General features: G+C 40.2%; 1 protein-coding gene across 3 annotated transcripts; it reads left to right on the top strand.

Annotated features, from left to right (window-relative positions):
- Positions 1 to 478: 478 nt before the first annotated feature.
- RUFY2 (RUN and FYVE domain containing 2) lies at positions 479 to 23,898 on the top strand. Of its 3 annotated transcripts, XR_014511579.1 has the most exons (19): positions 479 to 637; positions 2,686 to 2,859; positions 3,719 to 3,836; positions 3,933 to 4,034; positions 4,632 to 4,755; positions 5,484 to 5,545; positions 6,678 to 6,743; positions 7,892 to 7,961; positions 8,092 to 8,193; positions 9,241 to 9,357; positions 9,496 to 9,663; positions 10,540 to 10,637; positions 14,165 to 14,284; positions 15,699 to 15,828; positions 16,921 to 17,015; positions 18,580 to 18,628; positions 19,890 to 19,959; positions 20,111 to 20,188; positions 20,694 to 23,898. XR_014511579.1 is itself a non-coding variant. In XM_083441323.1 (18 exons), the coding sequence occupies exons 1-18, from the start codon at positions 535 to 537 to the stop codon at positions 20,835 to 20,837; spliced, it is 1,920 nt and encodes a 639-aa protein (XP_083297449.1). In that variant the 5' UTR covers positions 479 to 534; the 3' UTR covers positions 20,838 to 23,898. The 3 variants fall into 3 exon arrangements, 1 of the variants encoding a protein (XP_083297449.1); XR_014511578.1 differs by lacking the exon at positions 19,890 to 19,959 and having other exon boundaries at positions 12,799 to 14,284; XM_083441323.1 differs by lacking the exon at positions 19,890 to 19,959.
- The last annotated feature ends 574 nt before the right edge of the window (positions 23,899 to 24,472 follow it).

The raw sequence follows: 24,472 nt of genomic DNA on the forward strand, positions 1-24,472 counted from the left end.
AATGTGTATATAGAGTGTACTAGTATACCAACTCCAGTTTACAACGTGGTATCCAGGTTGGATTTGGTTTTCTATTTTAAAACTATTTTGGATTGACTTAAAACCAACATGGTGTAACTGTTTATTGAGCTTATTGGAGAACAATGAAATGGCAATATCTATGTAAGTTGTGGTGGTGGGGGTAGTATTTTTTCTTTGTTGGTATGGTATGTATTTTTGCGTTTTTGTTGTAAACCGCCCTGTGGTTGTCGGATGAAGGGCGGCATAGGATTTTGATAAATAATGTTTACAATAAATTAGAATAATTAAGGGAGGGGGAGAAGTGCAGAACCTGTCTTTTCACCTCAAGGCAAAAGTGAACCCCACCCCCACCCTGGCCTGGGAATTTGGGACAGGCTAAATCATATGAAGCAAATTCGGAGAATTCGCCCTGTCACGACATCTGGCTCCGGCCCCTCGCAGCGACGCGCCTCCGTCCGGGTCCTCCCGCCGCCAGGGGCGCAGCGGGCGCGGTTCCGGCGGCGGAGGGCGGAGATGGAGGAGGCGGAGGAGGGCTGGAGAAAGGCCGTGAAAGGAGCAAAGGCTGGGTCCACCTCGCTGAGCTGCTCGGGCAGCTGCTGCTCCTCGCTGGCGATGGGTAAGGAGCAGAGGAGAAGCGGCGGCGGCCGGGCGTGAGGGAAGTCGGAGGAGCTTGGGCTGGCGGCGGCGGCGAAGGGAAAGGGCTGACGGAGCGTTTCTTCTCCCTCTGGGGAGGGAGGCTGGGTGGGCTCGGCCGCCGTCTGTTATGGGGGGAGCACTGCCTTCGCTTGCCCCCGCTGTGGGGCGGGTATCCGCGAGGGGCTGAAGCCGCCCCTCGAGCCGCGTCAGGCGAACAACAGGTCTGACCCTCAAGTGTTTCCCTTGCACACGTCTCCGGGGGGGGGGGGGGGAAGGATGCTGAAAAGTCCATTGGTCTTTAAGGCCGCCGCGAGAAAGTCTCTCGCGGTCCTCTGCCCGCCCCCCAATTTCATTCCGCATCCAGGCCTCTGTGGGGTGGGAGCCCCTGTCTAGGTTCCCTTAGGAACGAAGCCCAACCCTGGCTATTGGTTGCATAGGAGTTAATAGATCGATAGATCTATGAAAATCGGGCAGGCAGTGAAATGGCTTCGCTTTGCACAACGATGTTGATGCTCCAGTTGACGAGCTCTTGTGAGTAGCTCCCCATTATTCGCTGGCGCAGTTTCGGTAGCCTCTTAAGTAATTAGCAGCGCCTGCTTTGAATGAAGAAGCCCTGCAGGGAGGAGGCTTCGTGTCGTCGTCATTATCTCCTTTGAGTTTCTGCGAGCCTGTAGGGAGGGCGCGAACTGCTGGCGCCGAGCGGCGCGTGGTGGTGAAGAAGGTAGGGCTGCTTCATTATAGCTTATTGCGGGTAAGAGTGGTTTACCATCGGCAACGTCACGAGGGAATCATGTGCAGACGAACGGCCGTCGCGTGTTGAGCTTGGGGAGGGAGAGTACCGCCCGCCGGCCGGCCGGCCCCGCCTGCTGCGTCACGCACCCGCTGAGCGTCAGAACCGCCCTTTCCCGCAAACCTCGCTTGGCGCGTGGAGGTCCCGGGGAGGGGTATCCTGGACCAATCAGGATGCCCACCCCCTCTCGTGTGGAGGAACTCTGCACGTGCATCGGTTCTTGCGTGGAACCCTGTCTCAGAATCGCGTTTGGCAGGGACTGAAAGAGTGGGCAAATCTCTCTTGCTCGCTCTCAGGCGTCCTTTTAACCCCACCCTTGGATTGTGATGCTTGGTGTAGGTATATTGTGGCCCGGTAGCAGCTGCTCTGGGGTCTGATAGATGCAGCCCGATCCTACTCAGAAGGAAGTTCCAGTTTTCAGAGGGGCTTACTTCCAGCTAACAGTGCACAATATCGCAACCGTTATGATGCCATCCTATAAGGGAAGGGAGGAGAAATTACTTTTAAAAGCAGTGAGGACCAAGGGTTTTTTTCCTGCTAGAGTTATGCTTTTTGCAGTGCTGTAGCTGGGGGGGGGGAGGGGGAGGTGGCTACCCTGGTTTTTTGCCCTGGGTGAAACCTCCAGAGGGGCACCATTGAGGCTTCCAAGTCCCAACCTGTGTGTGGGGTGTGTGCACCAAACTGGGTCTTTGACCCGGATGAAATAAAGCCTAGTTTCGCCCTTGCTTTTTGAACTGGGCCTGATCCTGCTAGACCCAGTGGGGCTTGCAAACACATTTGGCAAAAATAAGCTTTCCGTCAGCATACGTTGGCTTGCAGAGTCATTGTGGTTAGTTCACTGGAAACATCAGTACATTGCAGTAACAAAAGCAAAATATTAGGCCATCTTAAATGATTTGAAAATGTTGCAGTGCTATTATTTCACATATCTTTTATGGATTTTCATATTAAGAACTTGATGTACCTGGGGAAATGGCAAGCAGTGCTACATCTTCCAGGCTAAAGTGCTCTCTGCCCTGATTTAGAACAGGACACTTGCCAGTGCTGCAGGTCTACGGAAATATTCCGTTCCTTCAGAGGAAAAGCACTATGTTTCATAACATGCTTTTTATCCTATTCTCTTTCCCCCTTTAATTTTTTATGTTTAGTTTTGGATAAGATTGTTGTGTTTTTATCAGTAAAGCAGTATCAAACTATTCTTTTCTCATTGAATAATTTTCCTTTTTTTCCTTTTTAAGCTGTGAAAGACCCCACAGCTGTTGAGCGAACAAATTTATTGAATATGGCCAAACTGAGTATCAAGGGACTCATTGAATCTGCCCTGAGCTTTGGCCGAACCCTTGATTCTGACTATCCACCTCTGCAACAGTTCTTCGTTGTTATGGAGCACTGCCTGAAACATGGCCTTAAAGGTACCAAATGCATGTTTTAAAAAGGATAATTGTTTGTTTTTACCAAAGCATATTGACATTTTATTTTGTTATATAACAAAAGAGTATAATACTAGATTGCTCATTCTAGATTAAGGCAAGTTTAGGCATATAGAATTCCCTATACAGTGGTACCTCGGTTTACGAACTTAATCCGTAAACCGAGGTGTGCTTTCCCTAATGAGGGCTCCCGCCGCTGGTTCCCTTCCACTGTTCAGATTCCATTCTTAGACCGACGTCAAGTTCGCAAACCGGGACACTACTTGCAGTTTTGCAGAGTTCATAAACTGAATCGTTCGTAAACAGGACTGTTCTTAAACTGAGGTACCACTGTATTAGCCGGCCTATGTTCATGTTCATGGGTCTAGGATGCACACTGTAGACTTCCCTCACCTCAGTCAATCCAAGGGGGAATCTATGCGCTTCCCCACTTGGATTCATTAATATTGATGTGGGCAACTGAAGAAACCCTCTAATTTATTTTACAGAATTTTTTTACTTCTTTGGAGTCCTGCAAGTCCCTGCTGTTTCTCTTCTTTGTTGGCTTCCTGGGATATGTAACTTCAACTTGCAGATTCTTCTTTGTTTTGCCTTATTTTGTCCTTGCTGTTCTTATAACATTCATTTCACAGTTGGCTGCAATGGTTTTAGAGAATCTTAGGTGCAGCAGATTAAATATGCTGATACTGTATAAGTGTTGAATATTAACCATGCTTACAAATGTTCCTTGCACTCTGATATGGCTTACCTAGAAATAACTTTTATAGTGCCATCTAGATAACAGCTCTATTAAAGTATAAAGCCAAGTTTAAAATGTAAAAATATTATATTTTCCTTCTAGTAAAAAAGTCTTTTCTCAGTTACAATAAAACAATATGGGGTCCTCTGGAGCTTGTGGAGAAGTTGTACCCAGAAGCTGAGGAAATCGCTGCTAGTGTTAGAGATTTGCCTGGTCTCAAGTAAGTTGTGTTGCCAATAAAGATCTTTTCCATTTTGGACAATAATCCTGGTCAACAGATATTTGTTTTCTGAGCTATTCCTTTTTTTAAAACTAGGACTCCACTAGGACGTGCCCGAGCTTGGTTACGATTGGCACTTATGCAAAAAAAGATGGCTGATTATCTACGATGTCTCATCTTTCAGAAGGAATTGCTTGGGTGAGTGTCCATTCAGATTTTTATAGGATAAATTAAGGTCAGTGCTGTAATTGCTACCAGATTTGTACAATTATCTTACATTTTACTATGGCTATTGCTAAGTAATATGACAGTAAAGTTAAAACTTGGTTCTTGACTTGGTTTGCATTTGCGTTTCTTATCTAAGCACCTAATTTTCTTTCGTAACTGAAGTTGACTTCCAGTTTCGCTTCTCATTTCCTCTCCACCCCTTGTGCACCCCCAAAATTTGCTCCAGAGGGTCCCTGAACTCTCCAGAGCGGGGGGGGGGGGGGGTTGGGGATTGGGGATTGGAGAAGAAGGAAAAGCCCTGTTGCAGACCAGATGCCATTTCATACTATGGTGGACCTTCCCCATTTTATTTTATTTTGTTGAGAAAACTTAGATTCTGTATAAGTTGCCACTTTAGTTGGTATATTCAGTATGTTGCTCCAAACTTTTAACCACCTTGGAGTATCGGTGAAGTCAATCTTTAAAAGATTTGAAAATAAAATAAATTACTGATTGACCAGCAGTTAAAAATTGATTCAAAGTATGTTAAAATAAGTTACGGAGTTTTTTTTAAAATGCATTTTCCAGCGAATTTTATGAATATCATGCACTGATGATGGAAGAAGAAGGAGCAGTTATCGTTGGCTTGCTCGTTGGGTTAAATGTAATTGATGCAAATCTTTGTGTAAAAGGAGAAGACTTGGATTCACAAGTAAGTAGATATAAAGCTATGGTCTCATACTTTTGCCTTAAAGGTGTTTTTTTATGAAATGATGGGGGAAATATCAAACTGATGGATCTGAATGCAGAGTATTAAAAGTTGTAATGTGCTTTCTTAAAAGAAAAAAAAAAGTTTCTTATTTAGCTTGATGAGTTAAATGGAAAGGCAGTTGCCTATTCCCTAAACAAAACACACTTATTTCCTTTGAAACGCAATTAAAGGCCTGATTAATGAATTGTTTCTTCTGCAGAGGAATAGTGATGGAGTTTACATGAATCGGTTCCTTTATTAGAAAGCTTTTGGCTTGGTTACAAAAACCATAAAAGTGCAACCTAGCTGCTTGTTTTCCTTTTTGCCTGATTATCCAGAAAGTCTCCAAAGATTGGAAATAGTTCTGCATAAAGCCTTCAAACTGTATTACTGCAGAAGTATAAATATGTGACTGCTTGAAAGAGGAAATGCATCTGGGTTAGTAATCTTTACCCTAAAAGGGTTGTTGAAACGGGGGGATGGGGGACTGAAGCATAGATGACACAGCTTTGAATGAAAGCTTGTCATTACCAATGATGTAAGGCCTGTTGTGCTCATGCTCTCCTACAGTATGTATCAGGTTTCATTGCACATTTCCAGTAACATCAGTGAAGTAAAGACCAAACCCGGTTTTCCTTTTTAAAAATAAAAATAAAATACAAAATGTGAATAAATCTATTTCTTCTTAGGTTGGTGTGATTGATTTCTCTATGTATTTAAAGAATGAAGATGATATTGAAAGCAAAGAAAGGTATGTTTTAACATTTCTAATAAACAAGTACATTAAATGCTTTGAAAAGGGTTTTGTGTTTTTCTGCCAGGCTCCCTAAGGGCAGGAAGCAGAAGTGTGAGGTAAAAGGATCAGGGTGGATCAACTTGCTTTGTTTTGCTAGGATCAATGAGAGGACAAATATATGAACATCTGATCCTCTTTTACTGGAACCTCTGCAAACTGAATGCAGATTGACAATGGTGATAATTCCTGCTTCAGACATTTTAAGTCAGGTCCCTGCTCTTCTGAGCCCTTTTCTTTCCCTATTTGTTTTGCCTTTCTCCTCCTGTCAGAGATAGGAAAGTGGATCTGGCCAAGGGGATAGATGAAGAACTGGTCCACCCTCCACGGCCCATGTTGACAGGTGCATAAGGATGTCATATGACATCAAGGACGCACTCTGGATTCTTCTCTAGCTTTAGTGTGGTGCCTTTTTCTGTTGCTGTGCAGAGCGACAGGAAAAAGCGCCAAATTCAAGCAGTGGCCGGAAAGAGGAATCAGGAGTGCACCTATAGTGTGGCCCCAATTTTTCATTTGGAATTTCACCTAAAAAGTTTTACCGCTTAGCCCACAGGATAGTATCTATTACTTTGTTTCAACCATAGACTTATTATACTTCTACGGACTTTCAAAGATTGACAGACATGTGTTCAGTTGATTTCAAATATATTAGAGAATTTACAAGTGCACACATTTTGTTTTTGTTACTAAATCATGTATATTATGTAATAAGAATTACAGTGCTATCTAGTATACTGGCCTGCGTGTTGCTTGTATTGTTTGTTGTGTTAAGTTTGCAACACGGGGGTTTGTTGTTCTGTATTGTTGATGCCGCCTCCCACTCAGCCGCCCTACAGCTGAGGGGGAGATAGTGGGCAGACCATTTGGGGCAACGCGGAGCCTTCGGGTGCCCAAGCCACTGCGTCACTCCTAGGAGAGACGCGTGGCTCGGGAGTGCTGCAGGCAATGCGGTGAGTGCCGCCCTGCATTTTGTCACCCCCCTCAGTGGTGACATCCGGGGTGCTCCACCCCCCACTGCACCCTCCTTCCTCCACCCCTGCATATATGGTGTCAGATAAATGTCTAATTAAATATGTTTTCATCTCTTTAGAAATGACCATATTGCTGCTATATTGGATCAAAAGAATTATGTTGAAGAACTAAACAGGCAGCTGAAGTAAGTATTTACAGAAGCATCTGTTGAATCCATATAGAGGCATCATCTTTTTAAAAAGTAATTCCGATAAAAACATGCCTTTTCTGGTACAGTAGATGGCACTGAAATCCTTTTAGTTGCATTTGGCTTAGTTTAATGGTTGCATCATATAGCTACTGAAAGGGAGTCTAGAGTGAATGAAGCTGTTGGAAGACTAATGTTTCAAGTGTTTTGTCTGTTAAATAGGCTATTATTTTAAATGTGGGCAAAGTAAGAGGAGTTTATTATTCAAATTAGCTTGGTACAAATCCTGAAATTTGATACTTTCAGTCTTGCTGTTGTTTATGAAGGGGACTAAGATTGCAGTCCTAAACATATTTTCTTGGGAGTAAGGATATTGCTGTAATTCCCAACTATTGTGGGAATCATTTGTGTTAAACTGGTATTTTGCACAGGAAGGATGTAACATGCAAAGGCAAACTATATGCAGGCATACTTTTTCAAACACCTGTGTACGTTTCTCTTTAATATATGTGTACATGGATGTGTAAAGTTGTATGTTCATGCATATTTTCCATTCATACTTTTTGTCTTTGGCTTGAAATCACCAGTATAACACTGATGTTTTCTGCAAAAATCATAGCATATAGCACTGCCCTTGTCCCATTGAACTCCATGGGATTTAATTCTGAGTAACTAAAATTAGGACTGCGGTGCAAAAGAGCAATGTTAACCTGTGGGCAAAATTTTACTAATAAGATTTTAAATATTTGTTCTTAGAATGGCATGGGCTTGTTATTAAGTTATAAGAAAAGGCTGCTAGAGCCACTGAGATGAGGTGGTGCTGAGGACTTCTCTAAAGAACAGCAGCAAAAAATATAAATTTCCTGGCTCATGAGAGATGAAAGAATGAAAGTTAGCAGTTACATAATGGACATTTAGAGTGATAGCAAATGTCATTTCAAGGAACACAAATATGATGATGGCAATAAAATAAAGCTAGTGCATTTATCTTCTTGAAAGATGTATGGTGGAAGATGTGTTTTCCAACTCCATTGATCAGTGGACACCCAAATAGGCACCAGAATGTTAAGTAAATTGCATAGAACTGTTTGTACTTGTAGGATTTGATGTGTAATTTTGAATGAGGTTCTCTTTACTATTTTCAGTAGCACAGTCAGCAGTCTCCATACACGCGTTGATTCGCTAGAGAAGTCAAACACTAAACTAATTGAAGAGGTATGGACTTTTAGCAATGCATATGACCAATACTATCTTTCTCTTCTGCCTGTGTGTGTTGAAATATTTTTGTTTTCCTATTATTGTTCACCTGAATCTTTTTGCTTTTTTTGTTCCACTTCTTTCTTAGTTAGCAATAGCCAAAAATAATATAATTAAACTTCAAGAAGAAAATCATCACTTGCGAAGTGAAAATACACTCATCTTAATGAAAACACAGCATCATCTAGAGGTATGAGAGTTCTATTTACAAAGGAAATATAATATGCGGTACAAAGCAATATTAGTAAAGAGGTTGCCTTTGCTTTTTGTGTGTGCATGTGCTCTCTAAACTGGCTCAAGTAAAATATGATAGGTGAGTGTCCTATCAAAGAGTAGGTAGCAACACAGCCATTGCAGAATCAGCAGTAAATTCTGGCATGTTGCACTATCTTGGGCTATTTGACATACTAGAGGACCCTATCATAAATACAAATAACAAACTCATCGTCTGAGTGCCTGTCCTTATGTGGCCAAAATGGCCTCACTAGGCTAAGGGGAAACCAATGATTTGAAAAAGCTTGGGAGGGAGGAACCTTAAGTTGGGGTGGGGGGTGGACTCCAATAAGAACTGAGCATGCTTAGTGAGTACAGAATGTTCACTTTCAGGGCGAAATAGAAAAGTGGGAGGAGATAGAATGGAGTGGTTGGAAACCTGAACAGGAACATTCCACTCTGATATTTTGTTTCAGATCCTATTTGTTCCTTCAGTTACTGGTGTTCCAACTGTGAGTTCCTTTGCTTATATAGTTGAAACAGCAATACCATCACACAAGAGGGGAGGTATCAGTAGGCTTGAGGGAACTCCAAGGCTTACAGAAATACAAACATATTTAGGAAAAAAATGCTGCAAAATATCTCAATGAGGGCTAACACATTGCTGTTTTTAGGTGTGTGGCTACGTTTTATTTTTAAGTGTGTACCTCAAAATGTAAAAAGGAGAATGAGATTAACAGATGTTCAGAAGCTTGTGTGTCATATAGACATACTCTTCATCTTTAGAGAGCCAAAATTGACTGCAGCTGCCAGTGAAGCACAAGCTTGTAAAATTTGGGTTTGGCTCCATGTAATATGTGGCATTTCAGGGAGCACTGATTCTGTCAACATGAGATGGGACATGTACAGCTTACTGTGGTTTACTGAGTCAGAGAGTGTCATTCTACAATACCCTTGTCTGTTTCCCCCGCATGAAGATATGCTCTGGGGGAAAGTGATCTAAGCATGAATTCCTTACTTGTAGGTGAACAAAGTGGATGCTGAAGCAGAACTTCAGACATACAAGCACTCCAGACAAAGCCTGGATGACATGTACAATGAAGCACATAGGCAGCTTCGAGAAGAATCACAGTTGAGACAAGTGAGTGTATATCAGATATGCTATGGAGGCAGTGGGAACTTGTATATCCAGAGGCATGTAAGCTGTCTTGTCTTCTATCACCATATTTTTTCCTACCTTAATGCATTTGATATCTGTGCACTTCTTTGTATTTTGTAGGATATAGAGAATGAGCTGATGGTTCAAGTTGGTATGAAGCATGAGATAGAACTTGCAATGAAGTTGTTGGAGAAGGATATACATGAAAAACAAGACACTCTTATAAGCCTGCGGCAACAGTTGGAGGAAGTCAAAGGAATAAATGTAGAAATGTACAAAAAGCTACAAGTAAGAACATTTTACTGTTTGCAACTGGAAGCTAAACGAAATACAATTTTTAAGCAATACTCTTTCCCCCTTTAGGGATGCCCACCTGTCCTTTTGAGAACTAGCTTTGAATATCAACGGATGACAGTTATTCTTACAGCTGCTTTCTCAGCATAGTAGGAGCAAGGTGACCATCAGGATGAGGAGGGTTTGGCTGATATCCTCTGTTTTCAGCCTGCCAGCAACTGCAGACTCTCACTCATATAACATAATGTACTCTCCTGTCCCTTGCATGATCCCACAAACTGCTCCTGAGGTTTGGGATTCCCTCCTCAGGAGAACAGAGGTTGCAACGGGGAGGAAGGGGCAATCCCATTGTGTCGGTGGCAACCCACTCATGCACTGTTGCATGTCATCCTCATTTGCTTCAGACCAGGAGACAGCCAACTTAATAACCTTACTGAGGGGAAAGACTTCCATCATCTCTGATTGTTTCTACCTCATAAACTAGAAAGGAAGGCAATAGTGGTTTTAGCCACAAGCCACCCACCACCAAATTGCTTTTAAAGTTCCACTTTTAGTAGCCCTTGTGGGGTATAAGAAAAAGGGGAATTTAGAAAGATAAACCTTTTGTCAATTTCCTCCTCCTGAAGATTGGGCTGCTTACCTGAAAGTCAGTTCCTACTACTGCTGCTGCACATCAATACAGCACTAGCAGTGTGGTGAAGATTACTTTAGAGAGTTTACTGTCCAAAGCTGGGCAAGAGGGAGAAATTTCTAATGGAGAGGAAAGGAAGAAAAAAACCTACACATCCAGACTGTAGATTTTATTATTGCTCACTTGTTAATACTCAAGTTATATAGTGTTGCAATATAATAATCACTCTTATATCATAGGTTTCAGATGATGCGCTGAAAGAAAAGAACGAAATCATTGGCAGACTTGAAGATAAAACCAATCAGATTACAGCAACTATGAAGCAGTTGGAGCAAAGGTACAGCATCTTCTTTTATTCTGCTTCTCCACTCCCCCTCAGACTCATTTCTTCTGCTTCAGTTGCCACATTCTCATATAGTAGGCACTGAGATATGACTTTGTTTTGAAGGATCAAAATGTGTTTTTTTTACGCTGTTTTTAGGTGCTTTGAATGCATATTTCAATTCCCTTATTTTTGTGTGCCTGAGATATCCTATTTGACTCCTTGCTAGCTGTTTCACAATTTCCACCCCCCCCCTTTGCATATTATATCTATCCAGCAAAGTCCCAGTTGACTAAAGTAATTTTTCTGATTTCTTACTCATACATTTGAAGCTAAATGTTAAACTAGTTGAGACAATAGGAGATCTGTGATTGAATTGTCTTTTAAAAGTAGCTTTAGGGACCATGTTCAGCTTAGGGATAAGAAAGGCAGAGGGGACCCCAAGCCAATTCACAAACCCCATCCCATGTCCTCACTCCAGATTTGCAAAATTGTTCTGTCTGCAGCCTTCCAAAAACAGTAGTATGGAAACCATCACAAAAAGGCAAGGAAAAGGGCAGGCCCCCTCTGACCCCCTGCAATTTGAGCACTGTAATGGTGCTGGTAATGTGTTTGGTGCTGTGCGCTTGAAGATCTTTAAAAAAGCTTTCCTTCACACTGTTTTCTTGATCTAACCTTCTCAAAAGTTTTTGCACCCCAATAAAAATATTTGTTGGCATCCGTCTGTCTCATGAGACAATAGGGTGCACCTCCAGGGGTGAAGTCAAACTGCTGGAGAATCGCAGTACCTGCTGTGACTGCAGAGACCAGTAACTTGTAACTGCTGCCTCCCATGTTCTTGCTGTGTTCTTGCAGCACCAAAGTGACTTTTGTGGGATGCAAGCCTGGGCAGTGTGTATGGAGGTCCTGGGATAGCCAGACAGCCTCGCCAATGTGGTCCAAAGGACAGCAGAGCAATACGTTTGGCACCAGATATGCTACAGGAATTGCCGGAAGGAGGCATGCAAGGCTCCATCCCACTGTCTTAGGGACTACTCCAAATTTGTGTAGGATTTACTCCTTAGCAATTTCCTCTCCTAAAGATGTCCTGCAGTATACTTTAGGGGATTTCAGTTGGACAAATCATGTAGTGGAATAATTTGCTTCCTCCAGTGCCACAGCCATTTCACCTCCATGGTTGCTTTAAAACTTAACACCACACACATAAAACAAAACAGGCTTTCGGTTCAGATATTCTTTTGTCTCATCTAGTTAGGCACTTGATGTGTGCAGACTTTTAGAATTATTTGTTGGCCCATATATTCAATTGGAGAAAAATCATTTGGAAATATTCTTCCATTTAAATTAAAAACATTCTTCCATTCTGAGTGTAAGTGTGTAGGGTCGAGTCCCAGAGAATCCTAAAACTACCTACATTTCCTCAATAGCTGGGAACCTTTTGTGGGGGCGGGGGGAGAAGTGTTGTATGTCTTCAGCAGCATCTTCTCCTTCCCCAGCTCAGGAAAAATCACCTTTTGAAACAAAAAGAGTTTCAAAAGCAGTTTGTGTTATTGTCATTTTTTAAAAAAGAAGTAAAAAGTCTTGTAGTTGGTGCATGAGACAATGGATGGTTCTAAATTAACTCTGAGGCTATATATATATGTATACTAAAAAAATGGCATGTAACATGTAGGCCATTATGAATACAGAAGCATGTTTACATGCTTTACTCTCTCTTTTTTTTAATGGGTGATATCCACTGCTTGTACAATGGTACTTCCAGTTACTTTTCTCCCCTCTCCAGCTCCCCCTTTCCCACCCCAAATCTGCTTTGTGTGATCCTCCACTCCTCCAGAGTATATTTATGGGGCACACGAGAACTGCAGGGGGCAGGACAGGAAGAAGCTGCCAGCTGCACAAACAGGCACCTGTTTGAGCAATGTTGAATCTCAGATGTTGTTAACATTCATAGCCTCATCATGTGGCTGTTGACATGTCTTGCCATTGTTTTTCTTTTCAGTCTACTTAACAAACAAAACATAATTATGTATTAAAACGTTATTGGCATGAATATTCTTTTATTGACATCCTTCTTCCTCTTTTTCTTTTTCTTTTCTCCTTTATCCCAACTTCTGTGTTTCTGAATATTTTATTACCTTTATTTGTCTTTAATTTTTTATCCATTGCATATCTGAAGTGACAAAGAATTGTTAACGCAAACCAGGACTATTGCAATGTCCTTAGTGAAATGTGCCAGCAATGAAGGGCAGCATCAGTACAAGCTTGTTAAAGATATATCATTTTGAAAGATCCTCCATGTGTCTCGAAATAGTTTAATGGAGTAAAATTTGTAGGATTTTTTTTTTTAACCTTGCTTTTAAGCCTATTTGCCCATGTATTTTGGCTTAAATAGGTTATGGATCAGGCTCTAAATGTAGCAAAATAATTTTGGCATTCAAATTGGTCAATGTTTTAACATAGATCTCTGACACTGAACTCACCAACGTATTTTGTTAGTTGCCAATTGGAATTAACTTTTTTTAAAAAAGAAATTGCAATGTTACAACTTTTGAAATGTTAAATAGAAATCTACTTTAATTTCAGCTAGCATGCTTTTTATTCTATGTTTGGTGAAGTTTGAAGATTAGATGCAGAATGGTTCAGATAAAAGCAAAATAAAGTGACAATCTTTTGAGTTACACAGAACTATTTTTTTAAGGCCTGATATTTTGTCCATTTTGAATATCTTACCATAGTATACTTAGATTTGCACAAACTCTGCTGTAATAAATGGAGAGTGCACAACAAATAGTACTTGGTGAATTATAGCCACATTTGGCCTTTCTGATGTAGCATCCTCTTCTGTGGAAATGAACAAAAGCACACCTTAACAGGTGTGGGAGCTCAAGAAACAAATTACATTACACCCATCACCAATCCAGACACCACCCCAAAACCAGCCGTATTGGGAGCAAGCACTTAGATTATTTACATGCTCTCATTTACACCATGCACACCATATTAGACACACAGTTACATTATTTGGTGTGTGTTGTGTTGATTTAACATGGCACTGCTTGTGCCACCTTGATTACAATACTCTTCTTTGTGTTCTGAATTATATCAGACCATTTAGTGCACTGGTTTTCCCATTTTGTAGTGTTGATAGATTTGGGTAGTTAAAGAACAGTTAGTTTACAGGGTTTGGGATTTTTTTTTTTTTTAAGAATTCATGCAAAAACACACAAAGGCACAGTCACAGCTCTGTATGTATGAATAAAAAAATCTGTATGGCTCTGCATTGATGGCATCTGTTAATCATGAATACTAAATAAAAAATTTGGATAAATGTATGGATTTTTTAAATACTGTTGTAGTGAGAAAAAGAATTTGGATTTCTTGGCATTGTCTGGGTCTCTCATTTGAGTTTGTGAGTTTACCCCAAGCTTTGTTTTCATTTAGAAATGTTTCTATTTCCCCATTTTTTTTCTTTTATTTGTCTTCACCCTTTACACCCAAATTCTAGCTTCAGTTTTACCCAAAGTTGATTTGAATTACACCAGATTACAACAAGCAGAGAAGGCTCAAATGGAGGCAGAGAGTGAAGACAAGAAATTTAAGCAAGACTATATGAGTAAATCTGAAAGTCTGCAGAAAGATATTACTCAAAAGGAAAAGCAAGTGTAAGTAAAGTATTTGTGGGGGAGAAGATAGCATATATTCTAACATGTGTGTCCCCTCACCTTTTGAATGTCATTAAAGTGGAAAGCTAAATCCAGATGAATTACAGATCAGAAGTTTTAGAGCTGCATGCGTCACCACAGAATGGCTACATGGTGCATGTTGGAAGAACAGACTAAGTAAGCTGATCGTAAATTCATCTGCCTGATCTAGTAGTTTCATAGAATGCAGAACTTCTGTGCTGGGATTCAAATACCTGTTTAGGCTCATGCAAGGTGTTTGAGCAAGCCAAGTGGACTTTATTTGAACAGCTGAACCTGTTGCCCCATTGCAATCTCCTTTTGAAATTCCCCTAGGTTTGCCATACGACACAGGAGAACGCCGTTTTGGGTTTGCTTTTAATATCTTGCTGCTTTGAGCTCAGGAAACTAGTTTAACTTTGGGGAAATGTTGCCCTGATATGCATACTCACAAGGGCTGTCCTATTAATATTTTTCTGCTATTGAAAACATCGTTTTGTTCACATAGCTTGCTCCAAACCAGAAATAAAAAGTCCTAGGTGGTGAGGGAGTGTCTGGGCCTCGTCCAGGACTGAGTGTTCTCTCCTTTGGGGAGCAGTGCTCATCTGCTAACTTGCCTAACAATTGGGTATTGTTAGGGCCAAACTGCTCAGTACATGACATAGGCAATTGCACTTTACATATCTGTAATACAATAGCAACACAGTAGTCCTGACCTGGATTGGGCTTACTTATCATGGCTATTAGAAACAACAACAATGCATGAAATGCAGTTACACATTTCACATATTATCTAGTTTGACCCTTGAGCAATCGTGTGCACTCCTTGAGGGCTAGATGCAGCTCTCCCATCACAGTACCCATTTAAGGTAATTTGAGCTGGATTTATGTATTTATTTTACTTTTAAAATGTATATCCTGCTGTTTTTACCTAAAGCTGCTTGCAATATAATAAAATATACCACCACCTTAAAACAACATCAGTCAGATAGTAGATAGATATCTAGATCATAAAGAACAGAACCATCTTATCCTTATTCTGAAAGCATTCTGTTAAATGCTTTTAACCTGGTTCCAAAGGGAGATTGGGAGGGATCGATAAATCTTGGTGAAGCTTGAATCAGATTTTAAGGTTGCCTTCTTCATAACCTTCTTGTCAAATAATAGTTAATTTGCTTATTTTTTCCTATCACTTATTTTTGCAGAAGTCTTCTACACAGGATAATATAAAACATTTTAAAAGGAAATAAGTAAATCTTTATTATAATTAGCACGTGTAAAATGTTTACAGTGTTGAATTATATATTGTACTAATTATTTCATAGTTGTGCAATTGCAGTAGGTCAATTAAAACGTATAATTGTTTTAATTACTTTTTTATATTCTGTATTTCTAGTGGCCAGCTGGAAACAGATTTGAAAATAGAAAGAGAATGGCGACAAACTATGGAAGAAGACCTTAAAAGGGAAAAAGAAACATCATCTTCCTTGAAGACAGAGACCCAACAAATCATTACTCTTAAAAAAGTAAATTCTGCAGCAAAATTTCATAAAATTTTACTGATTATGTAAGCTGTACTTTCATCGTTATCCCATGAAGCTGTATGCAAGTGCTCAGAGATCTGGAGGTTCATTCTTCCGAGGTTGAAGTACTGTTGGTTGGTCTTAAGAGATCATTATCATTACAGGAGATAAATAAGCCATCCCATACACTCAGATTACAAGGAAGTATGGTGAACAGGAAGTGTAAATTATACTTCCTGTTTGCTCAGCTATTGCTATATCCAAAGCCACTGTAATATACAGTGGACTAAAGAGGTTTTAAGATTGTATCAGTTGAGACTTGCATATGAAACGTATTTCGTTGAATTCAAATCTTATTGCATCCCAAGAATGGGGAAACCACAATTCGTTAAAGCCCTTTGCTTGACATACCCATTAGAACGCTTGGTACATACAGATGTACTTTTAAACAGGATTCACCATGGTGCTTTTCTCACACAGAGCGAGCCTAACTTCCCCTGCCTTCGCAAATGCTTTCAACAGATGTACCTATCAACAAATCAAATGCCGATTCCAAGTGTCTGTTTTCTTCCCTGCTCCTCCCAGTCTTCAGGACAACTCTCTTGCCTCTCCCCTACTCCCTCATCAAGCACAGCATGAAAGCCTTTTAATTTAAAGATTCGTCTTTGTTTTCCTACCACTACATAAAACCAAGTTTAAAAAGTGTTGCAATACTGCTCCGGCAGTAGGATGAGTGAGTTTGTAATGTTACAAACACTAACAATCAGCACAGTGTATTCAGCCTGATTCTGCTACAAACTGACAGGACCGTTTCCCCCTAATCTTGGATAGGCTTGTATGACAATGGGAGCATGATTCCTATGTAGCTCAGCTTCCTGTATGTCAGCACCCTTGGAATAAAATAACTGTAATCCCTGTCTTTTGGCTACGGTGGTTGGAGCTGATGAGAGCTGGGAGCCCAACAGCAACTAAAATGCCACAGGTTGCCCATCCCAGATGTAACTAATTTCAGTTTTAAAAGCCAGCCCAAATAGAAATGTTTTACAACTCTTCTGAGAAGCTATTGACAGTGTTAATGTTTTCTTTGTCTTTCAGGAGTTCCTAAAATTACAAGAAAAGAACAAGCAGTTGAAAAATCTATGCCATGATCAAGAAGAAACTCTCCAAGAACTGGCTGCCAAACTTAGCGAGTAATTTGTCTTTTTCTTTTCTTGCATACAACTAATGAAAACAAAGACTGGTTCTTGTGCATATGTTTCACCTTAAACTTCCTCCAGCCCAGCTACTTAAGGATTTAAAAGTATTTAAGTACTTTAAGTCTCGTAGCAGCTTCAACCCTACAAAGCATTTTAAGTCTCAGCTAGCAGAATCCAGTGGCTCCTTTGCCTTGGTCAGTTAGCTGAGAAGAGAAGACTAACACTTAGAATTGTAGAGTTGGAAGGGACCCTGAGGATCATCAAGTCCCACCCCCTGCAATGCAACCTTGGCATTATCAGCACCATGCTCTAACCAACTGAGCTATCCTGCCTAACTAATACAGTAATACCTCCATGAACGTCCGCTCCGTCGACCGTCCATTTCGGCGAATGTCCATGGCAAACCCGGAAGTACCGGAACGGGTTACTTCTGGGTTTGCCGCATGCGCAGAAGCGCAAACCACTCTGCACGCATGCACAGAGCAGTGCTTTGTTGAGTGTCCCTTTCGTTGAGCATCTGGGGCTCCAGAACAGAACCCAGACTCAAAACAAGGGACCACTGTATAACCATTTGGCTGATGTACTTCCTGGGCTTTTTATATAGATTAGTGCTGGAGTAAGTCAGGGTTGGGAAACCTGTGGCCCTCCAGATGTACCACAACTTCCATCATTCCTGACCATTGGCCATATTGGCTGGGGCGTGATGGGAGTTGGAAGTCCAAAAACATCTGGAGGATCACAAGTTGCTCAACCCCAGTGTAGGTTTTCTCCTTTTTCCACTTGTAAGGATATTCTGTTTCATCAGTGTCTCGTAAACAAGCCATTGCTGCCAGATTACGACTTTACCAATGGCTAAGCCACCAAACAAAACCTTTCTTACCAGTTAACAGAAATTCTTACCATCCAGCAAAGGCTTTGACTTTCATTAGCAAGTAAGTGCCAAGGTTTCTTGCAGAGAGGATTTCTTTGCATCTCGGAAAAGCCACTGAAGAACAGCAGCTCTAGACTCTTTCAGGGAGATAAAACCAAAGCCAATTGCAGTAAAGGCTCTGCTTCTCATTGGAAGAATCCTCTCTTTCTCATCTACAAATCATAAACAGATGCAGGGCTTATATGGGATTGTGTATTTCATTACCCAGCACGGCTATAGATCCCACATGAGTCCTGTGTCTGGATAGGGGTATGTGAAATGAACATGACTTACTTTTCTAGTAACAATGGATTTCAATTCCAGAAATGTTTTTTGAGGTCCAGGTGTGAAAATTGGGAACCAATGAAACATAAGTTGTCTTGTAAATGAAGGCCTTCTGTAAGATTTTCCTACCCTCTTGAGCACATCTTCCTTACAGGGAGGTGCATGGAGGCAGAAGTGAAGGAAGTTGGAGAAAATGGGGAGAAAGGCAAGGTGTTTGTGTTGAAAGAGTACAGTCTACAGATACATGTTGGGTTGAAGGCAGTGTGGACTTCTACACACTTCCTTCAATCCTGTCATGTTTATCCCCCCTGAAAACAGGTGCATTTAATTATTCACACTATTATTCACATATTTTCTCTTTAGATCAAAGCTTAAAATAGAAGATATAAAAGAAGCAAATAAAACATTGCAGGTTAGTAATTTGTATTATATACTTCATTCTATAAGCTAACGGGTAGTTAACCTTTCAAATTATAGTGTAAATTTTAACCATTAACCATTAGAATTTATAGTTTCACTGGGCCTGTCTATTCTGTCGGTGTGCTTCATTTCCTAGCTATAATTTTTTGTGGCTTTAATCAGTAAATTAGAATGTAACTCTACATCATTCCACTTACACCATGCATCAACAAAATACATGTCAGTGTTTAATAGTCTAAGTCAGGTATCTTCAACTTTTTCAGACCCAGGACCCTCTTCTAACTCAAACATGCATTTGGGGACCCATTTCTTAATCTGGTGGTAGTGCGCCTGTTGTGACCCAGCTTGGATCAGGCTGTGACCCTGATCAGTTGAAGACCAGTGGTCTAAGTGGAGTCCACTCTCTTTTATTTTCTCAAATCAGTATCAGCTATTGAATCTGAAAGATGGGCTTAATTTGAGACCATAAGAATTATAAAGTTACAGACCTCCTCTTTTCTTCTCAGTAACCCACAGCCTTAGACTCTCACATATTTTGGAAAGCCACAAGCCAATAGTCAGACCCACTTTCAGCCTCTAGCAGTCAGTAGTTTCACTTTCACCACTACTAACAAAGAGTATCAAGACTGAAGCAATTTCTTGATAAAGGCACTGTGTCCTAGCAGAACTACTGGTGGATCATTCACTGGTTCAACAGCTACAGTGCCTCGAGGTCACCTGCCAGAATTTATCCACCATAGATTACACCTACCGTTTACAACAAAATTCCTGTATTCTGCTGACATCTCCAGGCTTGGGGACACCCCCCTTTTATGGTCAAGGTGTGCTCTGTAAGATGACTTTTAGTGATTTTCAATTTTAAGAGACAGGAAGAATCACAAACTCATCTTTCAAGAATATTGTAGGAAGGCTCCCAAATTCTAGTTTTATTCTGTTCTAACTCTAGCTTAGTTTGTGATCTTGATAATCACTTGTGCTTAATTTTCTGCTTGGCTATGATGCTGTACCCATTAACCTGAAAATAGTAGGACTTATTTCTGAGTAGTCATGTGTAGGATTGCACTGTTAGGAGTGGTAGGTTTCAAACTCTGTCTTTGGGGTTCCATGACAGCAGGATCTACAAGGGCAGACAAGTTGCCTGAAAGACAGCTTATCCACCCATACCCATCTTTCCATACAGTGTGCATCTACATTTCATGTTCTGTGGTATCCTGCTCAGTGCCTTAAACTGTGTGTCCTACTGTGCTCCTTAGGATCCTCTCTAATGTGCAGGGCGTTGGCCACAGATGCATTGATGTGAGAGATTTCTTGATGGTAGGCTGGGTAAGGAGTTGGAACTAACATGAGTTGTCTCTTGTACTATCCTGAGGAATGTTGTCCTTTTGTATACCTGAATGGCAACTGTCATTTATGATTAGATAAATTGTATGTATGGTACCTGTTCTATTCAGAGAACATTTTTTCTCCCCACTAGGGACAGGTCTGGCTAAAAGACAAAGAAGCAACACACTGCAAATTATGTGAAAAGGAGTTTTCGCTTTCCAGAAGGAAGGTGAGCATGCATTGAAAAGCTTCATTGGCTTTCATCCACTAACAACAAGTTCTGTATCCAAGTTCTGTTATTTACCAATACTTAATATTCACATTTTTATTTATGCATGTGCACTAAACCTCATCAATCACTATCAGTTAAAAAAACAAAAAAATACTATTTTCATAGTTAACCCCACAGATCATTTGGTTCAAACTAAATCCTTTTTGTTGTTACAAATATTGCAACAAATAGCACAAACTCTGATCCAATAATAGAATGTTCAGGTAATCATTAAGCTTGCTTATTTTCCATTCATAATGACCAAGTCACTGGCTGACATGATCCCTCCTCACATAAAATGTGAAATTTAGCTTCTAGGGGGTGTGGGAGAGAGGGAGAAACAAATATATAGATGTATGTAAATGTTTAACTGTAGCTGATTACTCTCTATTTACTTCATAAACTGTTGATTTCAAAATCTCCTTCGGGTTTCTTTTCCCCACCCCTACCCATCTTGATTTAGCATCACTGTAGAAACTGTGGCGAAATTTTCTGTAATGCCTGCTCTGACAACGAACTGCTTTTGCCATCTTCGCCAAAGCCTGTAAGGGTTTGTGATTCCTGCCATGCACTGCTCATACAGAGGTGTTCTTCCAGTGTGCCGTAAGAGTCATCTACAGAAGATTTCTAAAATGTTGTTACTTCACTACAGTGGTAAGAGCTGTAACGTAACAGTATAAACTCCTGCAGCGCTGGCCAATGCTTTTGTATTGTCAAAATCTAAACAGCCAATCTTAAATCTTTGTGCCAATGTGATATTCCTGCAGTGGCAGCATGTCATATTATGTGAGGTTCTGCTAATGCAGCAATTGATATGCCTGATTTTACAAATGCATCTGCTTGTGCAACACACTTTATTGTTCATCGTAAAGGATATAGGCAGAATGTTTTGTTATTCCCAGCATTTGCCATTTTATCATGCAGATGGACCATTCCAGGACCAAGTGCAGAGTTTTGCAGTTTCAGATTATTTTTAAAAGGTTCTTAGTTTGGGAACAGGTTGGCAGGGGACACTGTAGCTTAGAAGTCAGAGGAGCTGGACAGGGCTTTTAAGGGTTGTGAGTTGAGGTTCAGCATCTTGTGCAGCTTTGTATGTTTCATGGCCCTCCCCACAAAAGCCATTTAAATGCAGAATTGGGAAGATTACATATAAGTAAATGCAGCTACTTCATATATTTATGGTGACATAAATTGGCTTTCTTGGACATCCCTAGATGTAAGATTAAGTTTCCAGCCTTGTTAGTGCAGCAGTTTCAATATGCATGTGGTAGCTTAGCTAAAAGAATGAGAAGGCAAGCAGTTTTTTTGCATCACTGGACTTTCTGAAAGAACTTTGTCAGGCAGGTCTTTAAGTACTTTGAAACTACCTGACTTGCATATTGTGCACAGGGCTTTTGAAGAGGAACTAGCAGAAGGCAGGCCAGGTGAGGAACGGAAAGAATATCCTGAGGGGGATCATGGAATGTGTGTAGTGCTTTCATCATAACCTCTGTTTTGAGGTTCATGTGTGATAAAACTTGTTAGGGATTTCAGAAAGAAGTTCTTTAATTATCCCCATGGAATGCTGTAGAACAGCAGTTATAAAATGTATTAAATAAATACTGTGTGGAAGAGTAGTTAAAGGATACTGGCCAACTTGATACTTGCTTTTTTCTTTACTCTGTCAGAAATAAGATCTTTTTTAACTAAATGGCCTGAAAAATAATACAAATCAGCAAAGTTAAGAGTTCTCTATATATTTCCACCAGACTGCCTTAAGTTGGGGCATGAGGAAATGATATATACAGAAAAATTGGGGTAATTATGAGATTTGTATTGCTGAAGTTCAGTTGATAACACTACACTGTATACATTAGATGATTTTCTAAAAGGTATAAAACTTAAAGCAGAATTAAGAATACCTACACAATAAAAAATGCTTTAAGTACTCCTTTTAAAAACAAGTCTAGCTGAACATGTTACTGTAATTTGTGACTGTACTTAGTAAGTTCACATGCACACAGAAACTTAAAGGAGGCTTTTCATACAAGCTAGAATTTGTACCTTGAAGGGCATATTATATACTTATGCCTAATTACTAATTCTGTTTACAAGCAAACCACCTATTCTCATTAACCTTTGAGACAGGAAATGACTTGTTAGACTAACAAGCATAGCAAACCTGTGTGCTAAACGTAATAAAACGCATCAATACAAGCCCTGGATGGGATTATTTGTGCCATTTGATTTGATATGTACATCTGGTACAGCTGGAATAGAGGGAAAACATTAAATTCACCCTTTGTTTGAGATTTTTTTATCTTCAAGATAGACCCCTGCACAAAACTAAGCCTAAAGAGGAAATGGTGGTGGCAGTGACAGCAAGCAGCCTTGTTGAGCTGCAAAGGGGGCATTTTTGTGTCTTCAGCACTTGAGTACCACAAATTTAAGATCATCAGGAGGCCTTCACTTGCTTTAACCTGGGAAGAGGTATCCTGACAGGAAAATACTCGTTCATCTTCTTTCTTTGGAACGGCTTCTGTATCTTCAGCAGTATATGGGGAAATTCAGCAGCTGAAACAGTATCCTCTGCTGTCAATTTCACCATGAAGGTGTACTGTGTACGGTGAATTTTTGTATGCCATATAAGAGTTATTAACGTACAGGATTCCTATGCAGCCTGTTTAGTCCTATACTAGTGGTATTCCTCAAAGTTGACCCTAAACCTACTCAATTCCCATCAGGTACAGAAAGCACAATAAAAGAACCACAACACTACAAAGTTCTGATTACTAGCCACTTACTCAAACTGCAGTTAGCTTGGAATGTATTTAACATGTTTAGTTCAAAAGAGCAACTTTTCCATCAGCCTTCTAGCTAACCTGTTTCAGAGATGGAAGCCTATGGCCATTTGATAAGATTCTGAGAAATACGTTGTGCCTAATCCCAAAGTTTTATTAATTTCCAAACTATTTGATAGTATTTCAAGACTGGAACGCATCCACAAAAAAGGTAGGCAAGAAATGCCCTGTGTTTTTGATACTAGAAAGCTGTTCTATTTGACAGAAATTCCTTTTCTTCCAGTGATTGTCCATATTTACCTAATGGTAAATTAAAAATACACTAACAGTGCCGAACTGACACATTTTAGTGCTTAGAATGAGTACCATAAATTTAAGATAATCAAATAGCCTTTTCTTGCTTTAACCTTAGAACTATTTCTTCCACACAAAAAAACCCATAGATTTCAGTGGCATTGAAAATCCATTTTCAAACTCACAGCACCCACCATAAGTTACTTTTCCATTCCAATTAGCACTAGTATGGCAGATGTGATGTACTGACTACTTGCTGGGATCTTAATGGACAGGTTTTTTTAACAACCTGCTCATCCTCAGTTTTTGTCATGATGTTTGGGTCAAAGAGGCTATGAGACTAACTCACCCTAGTAGAAACAGAGATGAGATTAGACTTGCCTTTTTTCAACAAAATTTCTATCATTCCTGCCACTAGAGATTTAGCTATTTCAGAACAAGCTTTCAATATCAATAGTGCATGTGTGCCAAGAATTTATTGACTAGTACAGCTTTTGTAAGTTTTAACATGACATTTTTGTAACTTTAAATACGAATGTTTGTAATCATGTGGTTTGGACAAATTAAATATTTTAGAAATTTTCAGCAGGCCTTGGAATGAATACGGAGTTCATTATTTATCTTGTGTGTAACTACTGTTAGCTGAGGCGGCTAATATACCTAGAATAATTGTCAGTTAATCATAAGGACCTATGTATACATTTGCATTAATCACTGGCTGTGTTGGCTACGGCTGATGGTATTTGGGAGTCCACAAACCTCTGGAAGGCCACAGATTTTACTGAACTACCAAAGGTTCCCTGCAGCTGATTTAGGGTGAACATCTATACTGAAAAAAAGTCTTGGCTCTGACACACCATTTAAACATTTTGATTGAACTAGTTAACAATTCTCTTTCCCACCCCACTTTTGTTTAACCATTGCTTGTTATTAACCCATCTCCTTTTAATGCAACAGCCTCTCCACATCTGATTCATGCTTCTGTAAAGCACTGCTCCAGCACAGCAATAGCATAGACTGCAGTAGCAGAGCAAGCTTGGTAAAAAAACAACTTTGAATGTTTTAAAGTGAACAATGACTTGAGTTTTTGAGATGTGTCAAAACCTAAAAAGCTTCCTGTGTTGCCTTTACAGTCATACCTCGGGTTGAATGTGCTTCAGGATGAGCG

The sequence above is a fragment of the Podarcis tiliguerta genome, assembly GCF_965153285.1.
Source record: "Podarcis tiliguerta genome assembly, chromosome: 5".
Taxonomy (NCBI): domain Eukaryota; kingdom Metazoa; phylum Chordata; class Lepidosauria; order Squamata; family Lacertidae; genus Podarcis; species Podarcis tiliguerta.